At 44.9% G+C, this 15,311-nt stretch overlaps 1 protein-coding gene across 2 annotated transcripts in view; it reads right to left on the bottom strand.

Annotated features, from left to right (window-relative positions):
* STRIP2 (striatin interacting protein 2) overlaps positions 1–13,692 on the bottom strand; it is a 57,842-nt gene extending 44,150 nt beyond the window's left edge. For both annotated transcript variants that reach the window (XM_010378767.2, XM_030931848.1), the window contains exons 1-3: positions 13,488–13,692; positions 7,547–7,616; positions 3,476–3,550 (exon numbers count right to left, since the gene is read on the bottom strand). In XM_010378767.2, coding sequence (XP_010377069.1) covers positions 3,476–3,550; positions 7,547–7,616; positions 13,488–13,616 — 274 coding nt within the window. In that variant the 5' untranslated portion in view covers positions 13,617–13,692. The remainder of the gene's footprint in view (positions 1–3,475; positions 3,551–7,546; positions 7,617–13,487) is intronic.
* Between the last annotated feature and the right edge of the window lie 1,619 nt (positions 13,693–15,311).

Below are 15,311 nucleotides of genomic sequence, written 5' to 3' on the forward strand. Positions count from 1 at the left end.
TTTGCTTCCACAAGATATCACATTGGTCCATTACGTTGATGACATTATGCTGACCGGATCCAGTGAGCAAGAAGTAGCAAACACATTGGACTTATTGGTGAGACATTTGTGTGCCAGAGGATGGGAAATAAACCTGATTAAAATTCAGGGACCTTCTACCTCAGTAAAATTCCTAGTAAAATTCCTAGGGGTCCAGTGCTGTGGGGTCTGTTGAGATATTCCTTCTTAGGTGAAGGATAAGTTGCTTCATTTGGCCCCTCCTACAACCAAGAAAGAAGCACAATGCCTAGTGGGCCTATTTGGATTTTAGAGGCAACACATTCCTCATTTGGGTGTGTTATTCCTGCCCATTTATCTGGACCCCCTCCCCCCAGTTCTTAGTGGGGTCCAGAACAGAAGGCTCTGCAACAGGCCTAGGCTGTTGTACAAGCTGCTCTGCCACTTGGGCCATATGACCCAGCAAATCCAATGATGCTTGAGGTGTCAGTGGCAGATGGGGATGCTGTTTGGAGCCTTTGGCAGGCTCCCATAGGTGAATCACAGCGGAGGCCTCTAGGATTTTGGAGCAAGCCCCTGCCATCTTCTGCAGATAACTACTTTACTTTTGAGAGACAGTTCTTGGCCTGTTACTGGTCTTTGGTGGACACTGAACGTTTGACTATGGGTCATCAAGTCACCATGCGACCTCAACTGCCTATCATGAACTGAGTGCTTTCTGACCCATCGAGCCATAAAGTGGGTCGTGCACAGCAGCATTCCATCATCAAATGGAAGTGGTATATACGTGATCGGGCTCAATCAGATCCTTAAGGCACAAATAAGTTACATGAGGAAGTGGCTCAAACGCCCATGGTCTCCAGTCCTGCCACCCCCAGCCTGCACCGATGGCCTCATGGGGAGCTCCCTATAAGTTGACAGAGGAAGAGAAGACTAGGGCCTGGTTTACAGATGGTTCTGCATGATATGCAGGCACCACCTGAAAGTGGATGGTAGCACTACAGCCCCTTTCTAAGACATCCCTGAAGGACAGCGGTGAAGGGAAATCTTCCCAGTGGGCAGAACTTTGAGCAGTGCACCTGGTTGTATACTTTGCATGGAAGGAGAAATGGCAAGATGTGTGATTATATACTGATTCATGGGCTATAGCCAATGATTTGGCTGCATGGTCAGGGACTTGGAAGAAGCATGATTGGAAAATTGGTGACAAAAAGATTGGGGAAAGAAGTGTGTGGATGGACCTCTCTGAGTGGTCAAAACTGAAGATATATGTATTCCATGTGAGTGCTCACCAGTGGGTGACCTCAGCAGAGGAGTTTAATAATCAAGTAGATAGGATGACCCGTTCTGTGGACACCAATCAGCCTCTTTCCCCAGTACCTCTGTCATCACCCAATGGGCCCATGAACAAAGTGGCCATTGTGGCAGGGATGGAGGTTATGCATGGGCTCAGTAACATGGACTTCCACTCAACAAGGCTGACCTGGCTACGACCACTGCTGAGTGCCCAATTTGCTAGCAGCAGAGACCAACACTGAGCCCTAGATAAGGCACCATTCCTCAGGGTGATCAGCCAGCTACCTGGTGGCAGGTTGATTGTATTGGACCTCTTCCATCATGGAAAGGGTAGAGGTTTGTCCTCACTAGAACAGACACTTACTCCAGATATGGGTTTGCCTATCCTGCAAGCAATGCTTCTGCCAAGACTACCATCCATGGACTCACGGAATGCCTCATCCACCGTAATGGTATTCCACAAAGCATTCCCTCTGACCAAGGCACTCACTTAATGGCTAAAGAAGTATGGCAGTGGGCTTGTGCTCATGGAATTCACTGGTCTTACCACATTCCCCATCATCCTGAAGCAGCTGGATTGATAGAACAGTGGAATGGCCTTTTGAAGTCACAATTACAATGTCAACAAGGTGACAATACTTTGCAGGGCTGGGGCAAAGTTCTCCAGAAGGCCGTGTATGCTCTCAATCAGCATCCAGTATATGGTACTGTTTTTCCCATAGTCAGGATTCACTGGTCCAAGAATCAAGGGGTGGAAGTGGTACCACTCACCATCACCCCTAGTGATCTGCTAGCAAAATTTTTGCTTCCTGTTTCCGCGACATTACGTTATGCTGGCCTAGAGGTTTTAGCTCCAGAGGGAGGAACACTGCCACCAGGAGACACAACAATGATTCCATTAAACTGGAAGTTAAGATTGCCACCTGGACACTTTGGGGTCCTCCTACCTTTAAGTCAACAGGCTAAGAAGGGAGTTACAGTGTTGGCTCGGGTGATTGACCCAGACTATCAAGATGAAATCAGTCTACTACTCCACAATGGAGGTAAGGAAGAGTATGCATGGAATACAGGAGATCCATTAGGGTGTCTCCTTAATATTACTATGCCCTGTGATTAAGGTTGATGGGAAACCACAACACCCCAATCCAGGCAGGACTACAAATGACCCAGACCCCTCAGGAATGAAGGTTTGGGTTACTCCACCAGGAAAAAAACACAACCTGCCAAGTTGCTTGCTGAAGGTAAAGGGAATACAGAATGGGTAGTAGAAGAAGGTAGTCATCAAAACCAGCTACAACCACGTGACTAGCTGCAGAAATGAGGACTGTAATTGTCATGAGTATTTCCTCCTTCTTTTGTTAAAAACATGTTTGTGCATGTATACACTTGCACTAATATCTTCATTTTATTTCCTTTCTCCTTTATCATGTGACATAAGATTTATTGACTTCGTATCAGCATTTAAGTATTGTTAACTTTATATAATAGTATTTGGGTTGGGTACTGGTGAGTTTCCAGTTGTACGAAGGATAGTTGTACTATGTTAGGCATAATTATGCCCTTATTATTGTCTTTATTTGAAGATTATGTATGATCTCAGGAGATGTGTATGAGTTCGAGATGACAAGGGGTGGACCTATGATGGTTAATACTGTGTGTCAACTTCATTGGATTGAAGGATACAAAGTATTGATACTGGGTATGTCCCTGAGGATGTTGCCAAAAGAGATGAACATTTGAGTCAGCTGGCTGGGGAAGGCAGCTCCAACCTTAATCTGGTGGGCATAATCTAATCAGCTGCCAGCAAATATAAAACAAGCAGAAAAACATGAAAAGGAGAGATGGGTCTAGCCTCCCAGCCTACATCTTTCTCCTGTGCTGGATACTTCCTGCCCTCGAACATCAGACTCCAAGTTCTTCAGTTTTGGGACTCAGACTGGCTCTCCTTGTTCCTCAGCTTGCAGACAGCCTATTGTGGGACCCTGTGATTGTGTAAGTTAATACTTAATAAACTTCCCTTTATATATCTATCTATTTATCCTATTAGCTCTATCCCTCTAAGAGAACCCTAACTAATACAGAGGGGATGAGGGATCCCACTTTGTTTTAGCCTTTTAGTAGATCAGGCTGGGATATCATAGAAGGAAAAAGCAGGTCTCTATGAGTAAAGATCTGGAATTACCTTGAGTCTTGAAATCTTCTTCAAAGCACCTCCTGTTATTGGTGAATTCCAGGTTCTCAGTGTAACTATACAATTCTGTGGCAGGAAAAACAGAGCAGTCACATTTGGGAGATCCTTAAAGAAGCGGCCCAAAGTAGAGAGGGTGGCATGAAAGAGCTAAAGCTTCCAACACATTCCTGTGTCCAATTCAATCCAAAGCCAGCTTCCTCCTTTTCAGAGCAGTTAAAAATAGCCACTTGTGTCCCTGGGAGATTAAACCATCAAACCTGTCCTCTTCCTGCCAGCTGGCTGCTGCAGCAGAGAAGGCAGCCTTCAACATTTGGTGAGGGCCAGGAGGAGGACTGGAGCACAGAGAGCTTAATCTCATCACTCCTGTTTCTCAGGGCTGCAACTCCTGCTTTGTCAACCCAACCAGGAACTATCCTATCTCTAAGGGAAGAGGAGGGCAACACAACTCCTGAAATTTAGAGGAAAGATCCTTGTGCTGGATCAGGAAACCAAAGCAAGGGCTGAAAAGTAAGTGCTAGATGGCTCTCCAGGATTGGAGCCAGTTCATTCTCTTCCTGCTAAGTTTCCTCAAAGGGTATACAAGTTTAGACTCCTGCCCACAGCCACTAAGCAGAGGCTACAAAAAAAAACTCTAGAGAACAGCTATGATTGTCAAAGGGTTGCTGTGCCCAGGAAAATCTAACTTTGCTAACAGCAGCTTCTCAATACAAAATGCAGAAAGCTTATGAGAAATAGAAATGCCGGCCATGTGTGACGGCTCAGACCTATAGGATTATAATCCCAGCACTTTGGGAGGCTGAGGCAGGAGGACTGCCTGAGGCCAGGAGTTCGAGACTAGCCTGGGCAACATAGCATGACCCCATCTCTACAAAAAATTTAAACATTAGCCAGGTGTAGTGGCACATGACTGTAGTCCTAGCTACTTAGGAGGCTGAGGTGGAGGATCGTTTGAGCTTAAGAGTTTGAGGCTTTAGTAAGCTATGATCATGTCACTGCACTCCAGCCTGGGGTAACAGAATGAGACTCTGAGAAAGAAAGAAAGAAAGAAAGAAAGAAAGTAAGAAAGAAAGAAAGAAAGAAAGAAAGAAAGAAAGAAAGAAAGAAGGAAGGAAGGAAGGAAGGAAGGAAGGAAGGAAGGAAGGAAGGAAGGAAGGAAAAGCAATAAAAATGCCCTTTCCTACTCTCTCGCTGTCTCTCTGCATAACATTATATACGTACTCTCATCTTACAGAAGATGAAGAACTGAAATACAGAAGTCAACAGATGATAGAACAGATTTCCTTTAAATCTCTGCTCCCTACCTGAGACCCTTCCTGGAAATTTAACTAGGTCACAGGTAATTCACAAAGCAAGAGAAATTCACTTATGTTCCAGCCAGCTGTCTAATGGTTGAGAAACACCTTGTCTGGGAGTCAGGGCTTTTGAGTCCTAAGTTCCAGAATCCAGGAGTGACCAGAAGCAAATCCCATCACTGAATCTTAAATTCTTCAGTCATTAGTGTAGAAGGTGAATATATATATTTTTAAGAGTAAAGCACTACAAGCCAAATCAGAAAAGTGGGCAAGGCTCTTAGGTACTGAACTGTAGTTCTGGTCTTTTTATTTTTAAATTTTAGATTATGAATTTTTATATACAGGTAAGTACAGAATAGTACATTGAAGACACCTGTGTATTATCTTCTACCCAGGTCAAACAAATGTTAGCATTTGTTATATTTGCTTCAGACTGCTCCCCAGTCTATCTTATTCCCTCCTCCAGAGGCAACCGCTATAATGAAATTGGTGTGTATCCTCATCTGCCTATTTTTCTACTTTTGCTATATGCATATATGCCTATAAACATATTATATTGTTCTGTTTAAAAACTTTTTTATCCAAGCGGTATCCCATTGTATAAATTCCTTTGTTACTGCTCCTTTCTCCCAATTTTGTCTTTAGCACTTATTATTATTATTATTATTATTTGAGACGGGGTCTTTCTCTGTCACCCAGGTTGGAGTGCAGTGGCACGATCCCCAGGTTCAAGCCTCCCGAGTAGCTGGGACTACAGGTGCATGCCACAATGCCCAGCTAATTTTTGTATTTTTAGTAGAGACGAGGTTTCACCATATTGGTCAGGCTGGTCTCGAACTCCTGACAGGTGATCCACCCGCTTTGGCCTCCCAAAGTGCTGGGATTACAGATGTGAGCTACCGTGCCTGGTCAAGAATTTATTGATATTGAAACATGTTGAGGCCAGGTGTGGTGGCTCACACCTGTAGTCCCAGCACTTTGGAAGGCCAAGGCAGGAGGATCACTTGAGCCCAGGAGTTCAGGACCAGCCTGGGGGCAACATGATAAGACTTTGTTTCTACAAAAGATAAACAAAATTAGCTGGACATGGTGGCACAAAATTAGCTGGGCATGATAGGGCACGCCTATGGTCTTAGCTACTTGAGAGGATAGGATGGGAGGATCACTTGAACCCAAGAGGTCAAGGCTGTAGTAAGCTGAGATTGTGCCACTCCAGCGTAGGCAACATTGCCAGAGCCTGTCTCAAAAATAAATAAATAAATAATTATCTTGATTTAGATCAATTATTTTAATGGCTATTCAATAGCTTACTGCACTAATATGCTATAGTTTATCCATTTCCCTACTGATGAGCATTGTAGGTTGTTTCCAACTTTTTACACTGATAAACAAGGCTACAATAAACATCTCTGTACATTTTCTTGTGCCCAAGAAATTTTCTGCCTAAAGTGTAATTTTCTTTAGAGTGGATATTTAGGAGTAAACTTGTTGGGTCACAATATGTGTACATCTTCAACTTTGCAAGATATAAGCAAAATGCTTTTCAATTTTATAAAGCAAAATGCTTTTAAATTTTATATTCTGCACCCCAATGTCTAGCAGTGCATAAAAGTACTAATTTCTCTGCACCCTCACCAACCCCAGGCTTTTAAGTTTTGCACTCTGATGATTGTGAAATAATATTATTTTAATTTGCTTTTCCTCATTTACTAATAAAGTTCAACATATTTTCATGTATTTATTGACCATTTGGCTTTTTCTTCTATAAATTCCCATTTATATTATTTGCCCACTTCTCTGTTGGGGTGCTCATCTCTCTCCTCTCATATATATATATATATATATATATATTTGTATCATATTCCTATTATGAATTCTAATCCTTTGTTGGTTATTAAACTTAGCTCTCTATTTCTCTGTCACTCATCACAAAATTTATTCCTTGTGCTTATGCACAAGAACTTCTTTAAAATTGTCTCTTTTCTCTGAAAAAGCGTGTCTCAAAGTATCACTTCCATGTGACAGAATATTTAACTTTCACACCATCTCACCCAAAGCTCGTTTATTAATAACTGGCATTTGTAGCACATGTAACATGGAGGCCCTTAATGTGAGGAGATCACATTTACCCTAAGCTAAAAATCCAGACAGAGAGAAGCAGGCCAGCACTGAAAGATGAATGCAATCACTTAACTCCAGCTCATAAACATCCAAGCAGAACTCCACTATCATGGATGCAGGTGACATGTCCAGCCTTGCTCAGCTGGCCAGTTGACTATGGAGTTTTTCCTCAGATTTTGTTGAGATTTTAATAAGGGGCAGATGCGAGAGGAAGAAGGAAAGGATGGAGGTAGAGGAGACAAAGGAAAAAGAGATGGCATGGGATAGAAAAAGGTAGCAGAAAGGAGGAGGCAGGCAAAGATACGGGTGACAGAAAGAGAAAGAGGAGGAATAGGGAGAAGATGGAGAGAAAACTGATTTGAGAGTGCACCAAATCAGTTATTTTCAAAGAGAATAAAGAAGAGTGAGCAGGAAAGAGTGATAGAATGACAGAATGAAGAATACCATAGTCAAGGAGAATCACAGAAGGAAATGTGAAGACAAATAAAGAGATATTTACCACTCTGGGGTAGAGAGAAAAAGGAATGTGGAGAACAGCCTTGGTTCAACAGCCACTCGGTGAGAACAGACAAGCTTCCAGGGAGATCACAGGCCCCTTCCCTCGCCTCCTGGCCGTTCTCCACTAGCTACTGACCCATCTGCCTCATACCTGACAACTCTGCTGCATGCCCATCTGCATCTCCATACTCAAACTCCAGAGTGGGACAGTCCACAGAGCCCTGTAACAGAGAAATCTTGTTGGTAACTGGGATAACTTGGAAAAAGGGGTTGTCTAGGGAAGATTGTACCCTTATTTATCTTCTTCCCCTCATAGAGGCCAGGGTTAGATCAGGGAGACAGTTAGGAGAGTCCTATTTGGGTCTTTCATCTCAGAGGTACTCTATGCCAAGCCAAAACTTGAGGCTCAGTGTGGGGAGGGGCTGAGGATTCCCATACAAAATCAGAAAGTCTGAATAAAGGGCCAGGATCTCAAAAACATATGAAAGCTACGGTCTGTGTCCACATCTAATCTACATGAACACAGACCAGAGGAGCATCTAGCTGATTTATATAAATTTGAGACAGACAGAAACAAAGAGCACTGGATTCTAGCTTTAGTTCTGTCATCAACCCACTGTATGATATAGATCAAGTCTCATGCTGTGGATCATAGTTCCTTATTTTTAAAGAGGTTTTTTAGCTCTAATATTCTGCAACTTTAGGACTGTCAAATAATATAACATCTCCACTCCAAGTTGTAGTAAAGATTAGATTTCCTATGATGTTGTATGTATAAAGTTAATCCTATTAAATATATTTTAATATAATCTCATCTTCTAACTTATTTAAACATTTTGGGATATTTCCTTCCTGTATATGTTAATATATATGAATTTTTAAAATTCTCAGTCTCAGCTCTCTCACATACTATTTGATCTTGGACAAGTTAACCTCTCTGTGCCTCAGTGTGACATAAATAATATACTGTTCTTTGCCCCTGGTTCCTGGTACAGAGCTCCTGAAATTCTTAGAAGTTCCTGAGTGATAGGAGTATCAGTTATTCATAATGAGTCACTGTCAGCTTTACCAGAATTTATGCTCATGAGGTGACTTATGTTAGGAAAGACCAAGCACATGATTAGAGTGTTTAACTTTCAGCACCATCCCCACATCCAGGGAGGGGAGGGGTAGTACAGATTAAGTTCAGTCATATGGCCAATAATTTAATTATGCCTAGGTAATGAAACACCATATGAAAACCCAGAAACAACTAGGTTCAGGCAGCTTTTGGGTTGGGGAATAAACAGATGTGCTAGGAGAGTGCTGCCCAGGGAGGATATGGAAGCTCTGCACCACCCCAAACCCATACTTCGTCCTTTGCATCTCTTCCATTTAGCTGTTCCTGAGTTGTATCCTTTACAATAAAATTATAATTCTAATTACATGCTTTCCTGAATTCTGTGAGTTATTCTAGCAAATTATGGAACATGAAAGGAAGATCATGATAACCGCTTAATTTGTAGTTGGCCAGGCTGAAGTGTAGATAGCTTGGGGATCCAACCTATGGTTGGCATCTAAAGTAGGGCCTTGTAGGACTGAGCCCTTAACTTGCAGGGTCTGTGATAATTCTAGGTAGTTAGTGTCAGAATTGAATCGAATTGCTGGACATCCAGTTGGTGTCAGGGAATTGTTGGAAAATTATCTGCTCAGTTTTCCCATCTGTAAAATGAGGATAATAACAGGACTTACTTCATAGTGTCATTTTAAGGACTCAATGAGTTAATACAAAAAGGCACACGGCCTAGCACTTGGTAGCACTATGTGGGTGGTCACTCTATTTATGATTTTAATATTATATTATAAAGGTATTCTTCTCATATTATTATGACTATTAGTTTAAATGATTGTATAAATGGATGTACATTTATTGGTTTACTTAACTAGTTCCTTACTGTTGAATATTTAAATTGTTTTTAATTTTCCTTTATTATATGCATGAAACTGTAATAGACGTATACTTTTTTCTATATTTAGGATATTTCCTAAGCATAGATTTTTATAAAGAAAACTAATGAATCACATCTTATGAACATTTTTAAAGCTCTTTGTATATAAGTTGCTTCCCCAAAACATTATGTCAATTTAAACTGTCAACAAGGCGAATCATGTTTAAATCCACTATAGCAAAGATTTCCAAACTTTTGGATTACAGGGAACAGTAGGGAAAAAGAAAAAGGTGGAGAGTGGCAAATGACGGAGGGTTGTTGCTATTTTATTCTGATAGGCATGGACTTTAAAAACTTTTTTAAAAAATTCAAAAAAGAACTGTTTAAACCCCCCAAATGAAGGACAGAATCTCAGAATAAAGAACAGCCATTAAAAACTGTTTTTCAAACTTTTTGGAAAAATGATACATTTTACATTATATCCCAGCACGCACGCACTCGCGCGCCAGCGCGCGCGCACGCGCACACGCGCGCACGCACACACACACACACACACACACGCACAAACTGGAACAAAAGTTTAACAAAGTATTTACCTTTACTGCATGTGATGCACTATTTTCTATTATTTTATTCCTTTTCTTTCTTTCTTTTCTTTTTTTTTTTTTTTTAAGACAGAGTCTTCCTCTCACCCAGGCTGGAGTGCAGTGGCACAATCACAGCTCACTGCGGCCTCAACTTCCTGGGCTTAAGTGATTCTCCCACCTCAGCTTCCTGAGCAGCTGGGACAACAGGCACGCACCATCATGCCCGGCTAAATTTTTTTTTTTTTTTGTAGAGATTGGGTCTGCCTACATTTCCCAGGTTGGTCTTGAATTCCTGAGCTGAAGCTATCCACCTGCGTCGGTCTCCCAAAGTGCTGGATAAAAGACATGAGCCATCACATTGGCTTTATTTCTTTTTTTTTTTTTTTTGTTTTGTTTTTTTTGAGACGGAGTCTCGCTCTGCTGCCCAGGCTGGAGTGCTGTGGCCAGATCTCAGCTCACTGCAAGCTCCGCCTCCCGGGTTCACGCCATTCTCCTGCCTCAGCCTCCCGAGTAGCTGGGACTACAGGCGCCCGCCACCTCGCCCGGCTAATTTTTTTGTATTTTTTAGTAGAGACGGGGTTTCACCTTGTTAGCCAGGATGGTCTCAATCTCCTGACCTCGTGATCCGCCTGTCTCGGCCTCCCAAAGTGCTGGGATTACAGGCTTGAGCCACCGCGCCCGGCCCCGGCTTTATTTCTTAAAATAAAAATTTTAGCCTCAATTAATAGTTGCCCCCATAACAGTTTGGAAAACACTGTTTTAAATTGCATACATCCTTAAATTTATTTATTTATTTTTTATTTATTTTTATTTTTTTTGAGACGGAGTCTCGCTCTGTCGCCCAGGCTGGAGTGCAGTGGCCGGATCTCAGCTCACTGCAAGCTCCGCCTCCCGGGTTCACGCCATTCTCCTGCCTCAGCCTCCCGAGTAGCTGGGACCACAGGCGCCTGCCACCTCGCCCGGCTAGTTTTTTGTATTTTTTAGTAGAGATGGGGTTTCACCGTGTTAGCCAGGATGGTCTTGATCTCCTGACCTCGTGATCCGCCCGTCTCGGCCTCCCAAAGTGCTGGGATCACAGGCTTGAGCCACCGCGCCCAGCCTACATCCTTAAATTTAATATATTGAACTAAATTTTTAGAAAAACTCACTTCGATGACCTGAATTTTCCTCATTTTACCACAGACCAGTTAAAACTTTGTCAAGGAGTTGGAGATCAATAAACCAGATCTGGCTAAAAGTGGTCTGAGGTGAATCCTTTTGTTAGGTTAAGACTCTTCTTATTAAGCAAACAATTATTCTTTAGCTTCCTTTTTAGGTTGGGATGTTCGTTCACACACTAAGCCAGTGGGAGAAGGTAGGTCAACAGTGCTTCCATAAACAGTGATACATGACTGTTGACTTGTATCAACAGTCTCTCTTTTGACTTGTGCCACACTAATTCTCTTCTAATGACTTTTTAAAAGCCCTGGAGAGGAAAAAAATCCCATCTCCTCTAAGGACTGCCTTCCATAGGCAAGCAAAAAGAAGGAGAGAAGAAAAGCAGATCTGGGTACTGTGGTGATAAGGGATGTACTGGCAGGTAAAAGGAGTTCTGCTGCCACAGAAGGTAAAGGAAAGCTAATCTTTCCAGCCAGGCTTTTGGCAGGCAATGAGCCCAGATAGAGATGATTGCAGCAGTTGTTCATTTCCAGGCATGAAGAGTGCAGCTGCAAACAATCAGCAGGTAAACTGCGGTGCAGGTGGAAAGCTTTCGAGTCTCAAAGGACTGTACTCTCAGAGCCTTTGCCTGAAGAAGACTTGACAGGTGGGGAACAGATTGCAACCTTACAAGGGAGACCCAGGCAGAGACTTTTATTCCCCCCATAGAGCATACCATTGTGAAATTATTTTATTTATTTACTCACAATTTGTCTCCCCATGGGGGAAGACCCTATCTTGTTCACTGATATATCCCTAGCACCTAAAATAGTGACTGGCAGAAAGTCCTTGATAAATAATTATTGAATTAATGAATGGCTCACCTCCCCCAAAAAACATTTGAGTGAGAACAATGTCTTTGTGGGGGAAGGAGGTAGAGGGTGCCCTAAAAGATCAGACTCATCTTGAGGTAGGGAGGGAGATGATGTGGTGGATATCATCTAGCAAGACAGGAGGGCTGAGCTCTCTGCCTCTGCAAGGTGGTGACTTTGGGCCAGTCTTTTCATCTCCACTTCTACCTTTAAAAAAATGAATGGATTCCTCCTACTCTACCTACATCAAAATGGAAAGCATACATGAAATCACTTTGGAAACTGAAATGCTATTCAAATGGTAAGGCAAGGTCTGGGATGCCAAAGACCCGGCTTCTAGAACCAGCTCTGCCACTTGATGATGACGACGACGATAGTAATATACTCAAGAGTTACTATGTACTGACTAATTACATGCATTGTGCCTGCACTGTGCCAAACATTTTATAGTCAATTATCTCATTTTGACTTTATCACAACCTTCTGAGGTAGGCAGTGTTAATCTCATTTTACAGATGAAGAAACTGGAGCTCAGAGAGGTTTGGTAATGTGCCGAAAATCACACAGGTAGTAAATGGTAGGGCTGGGATTCAAAACCTGGTCTGACTACTCCAAAGCCTGGTGTTCTTGACCACAAAGTATGCCAGATGTCTGATCTTGGGCAAGTCACTCCTCTTTCTTTTAGGTCTGTAAAATTAAAGGGCTATACCAGATGATCTCTGCAGACCCTGCCATATCTGACATTTTGTCGTCTATTCTGATCCCCGCTCCGCTCAGATTCAACTGATGGAAACTGCCTCAATGAGGGGAGAGGGGAGTGATAATAATTCAATGCTTTCATCTTCCTAGGTAGCGTTTCCTTTTTCAGGAGAGGAGAAAGAGATCGAAATATTCATACTTCTATCTGTATCCTGGGACTGCTCCCTCCAGATAGCCACTCCTGGACTGCCCCTGCCTGAATCCCGTCTTGCTCAGCCCTCACAGGCAGGGGCCTGATGTCCGCGGAAGGCGCTCCCTAAACGGCCTAAGGGGATAGCGGGGGAAGGGGATGGGCAGGGAACGGGCAGAAGTCCCTCGGCCAAAGTGGATCGGTCCAGGGGCCCGCCGCAGGCAGCCTGGGGAGGGGGAGTGCGGTTACCCCACTCGCCAATCCTGCTTTCCTGCAGCGCTTGAGCTCCAGCCTCCCATCCCTCAAGCCAGTCACTTAACCTCTCGGTTCCTGTTCCCCCCCTCCATAAACTGGGATCGGAATTTCTGCTTCAAGGGGCTGCAGCGATTAAGTGAGACAAATATTTGGAAAGTATCTGGTCCGCTCAATATCGCGCTTATCTTCGCGCAGCGGGGGAAAGCCAGAGGGCTAGAAAGCCCCCAACTCGCGGCAGGAGACGTGCGGACAACGGTCGGGGCCAAAAAGCCCAGAGTACAGCCGCTAGGACCCCGCAGGCGCCCACTGCGCGGGGCTGACCGAGCGCGCCGAGGGCTCCGGGGCCGAGGCCGAATCACCTCAGCCGCCGCTTCCCGCCCGCGAGCGTCTCCGGGCCCCAGCCGAAGCTCTCCCGGCTCCTCACCTCTGACTCCCGCCGCTGGCTTCGGAACGCTTCGCGGCCCTTGGGCGCCGCCTGCTTCCCTTTGCCGCCGCCGTTGCCATTGCCATTTGCGGGAGGGCCCCCGGTCGCAGGCACGGCGGGGTCCTCCATGCTGCTGGTCAGCGGCTCCCCTCAGGGTTCAGCTCGCTTTGCCCCGGGCGACCCCACAGCCGCGCGCCGGGAGCCCGGACCCGCCCCCTCCGCCGCTATTGCTTACGGCTGCTGGCCGCAACCCCGCCCCGCGAGGCGATTGGCTGCTCGACCGGCCGGAGCGGGACACGAGGAGGTGGGGGTTCACTGAAGAGATTTTGGGGGGATCTTTTTAGTCCTGCGGCATTGCTGGCAGCCAGAGACTCCTAGGTTAGCTACAGGCTCCACAACTTGGCGAAAGCTGGGCCTTGAGCTCAGGCGGGTTATCTCTGTGCTCCTCACTCGGTGTCTCTCAGCACTCACCCCCGTCCCTGTAGCGACCTTTTCTGGAGCTCTAGTCTCCGCCTCCTGCTCCACTGCAGTCTCCGTTTCCCTGTTACCACCTACCCGGACCCCCAAATCCCGGCTCCTACACACTTCCCATATCCCGCTTAGTCGCACAGGAGGGATGGCACCGCCAGGTGGCCAGGGACATCGCCCGAAACGAGGGACTTGCTGTCTCCGGAAGCTGAGAATTCTCAGCGTTTTTCTGAAGAGAACGCATCTCGCCCGAATCTAGGGCTTGGCTGGGAGACTGGGGGTCTAAGGGTGGGATGGGGGCGTTTTTCCGTCACTGAAATTGGTGATGCCCTGGAGGGCTGCTCCTGTCATCTGCCCTTCTCTGCTGTAGGGGGCCTCTTCCTCATGGTGTGTAAATGTTGACTGGAGAGCAAGCACCCACCCTCACCTGCTCGCCAGTCCTTTCTTTCCTTCCTCTCTCTTTTCTAAGATGCTTCCTAAGGGCTCATTGTTACTGGGAGCAAAAGAGGCTGTTTGATCTGCCCTCTCCTGAATTTAAAAAAGCAGCTTGTAGTAAATATTTAGACAGTCTGACTTGGTAAGAGAAGCCCCAAAGACGTAGGCCCAGGGGAACGGGTGGGACCAAATCGCTCTCCCTAGCCTGGTTGCTTTCGGAAGGGTCTGGGGGATTGTTGAACTGTGCTTGGTGCCAGGCACTGCAGTAGGCGCTTTCCAGATATAACATCATACCTCTCCCCGACAGGGTATTTTTACGAATCCAATGTTACTGATGAGGAAACCGGCACTTGCAGATTCCTCCCTGCAGTTCCCAAGGTATCATATTCTATCTTGTCTCAGGGTCTTGCCTATGCTGTTCTCTGGAGGAGACTGTCTTCTGTTCTCCTGGTTGATTCCTTTTCTCCCTTCCCTTAAAGATTCTAGTTAGTTATCACCTCCTCCTCCTCCACAAAGCTTTCCTTTTGGCCCTCAACTCATTCAGGCTGTGTTGGTGTCAAGCCAGTTCTGCCTAGATCCAAAATCCTAACATTTTCCACGATATACCCAAAGCAAGGGGCCTAGAGGAATTGATCCACCTTCCCATATCTTAGGGACAACTCTGTCCCTTTCTTACCATCTTTCTCACTTTTCCTTTTGCCAGTTCATAGGTGACAGAACAAGGCAAGTTTGAGAGCACTCTTTGGAGCTTTTTGGGTTTTCTCACCCTGGTCCTCAATATCTCCTTACTGTACCCACCCATCTTCCCTTTCCTCTTCCAGTCCCTCTCCTCTCCCCATCCACATATAGGCTACTTGTGAGTAAGACCAAATTTAGCTCATTTTTGTATGCCCCTAATTTAGGTACGTTTAACACAGGGTT

Source organism: Rhinopithecus roxellana, chromosome 6 (assembly GCF_007565055.1).
Source record: "Rhinopithecus roxellana isolate Shanxi Qingling chromosome 6, ASM756505v1, whole genome shotgun sequence".
Lineage (NCBI taxonomy): Eukaryota > Metazoa > Chordata > Mammalia > Primates > Cercopithecidae > Rhinopithecus > Rhinopithecus roxellana.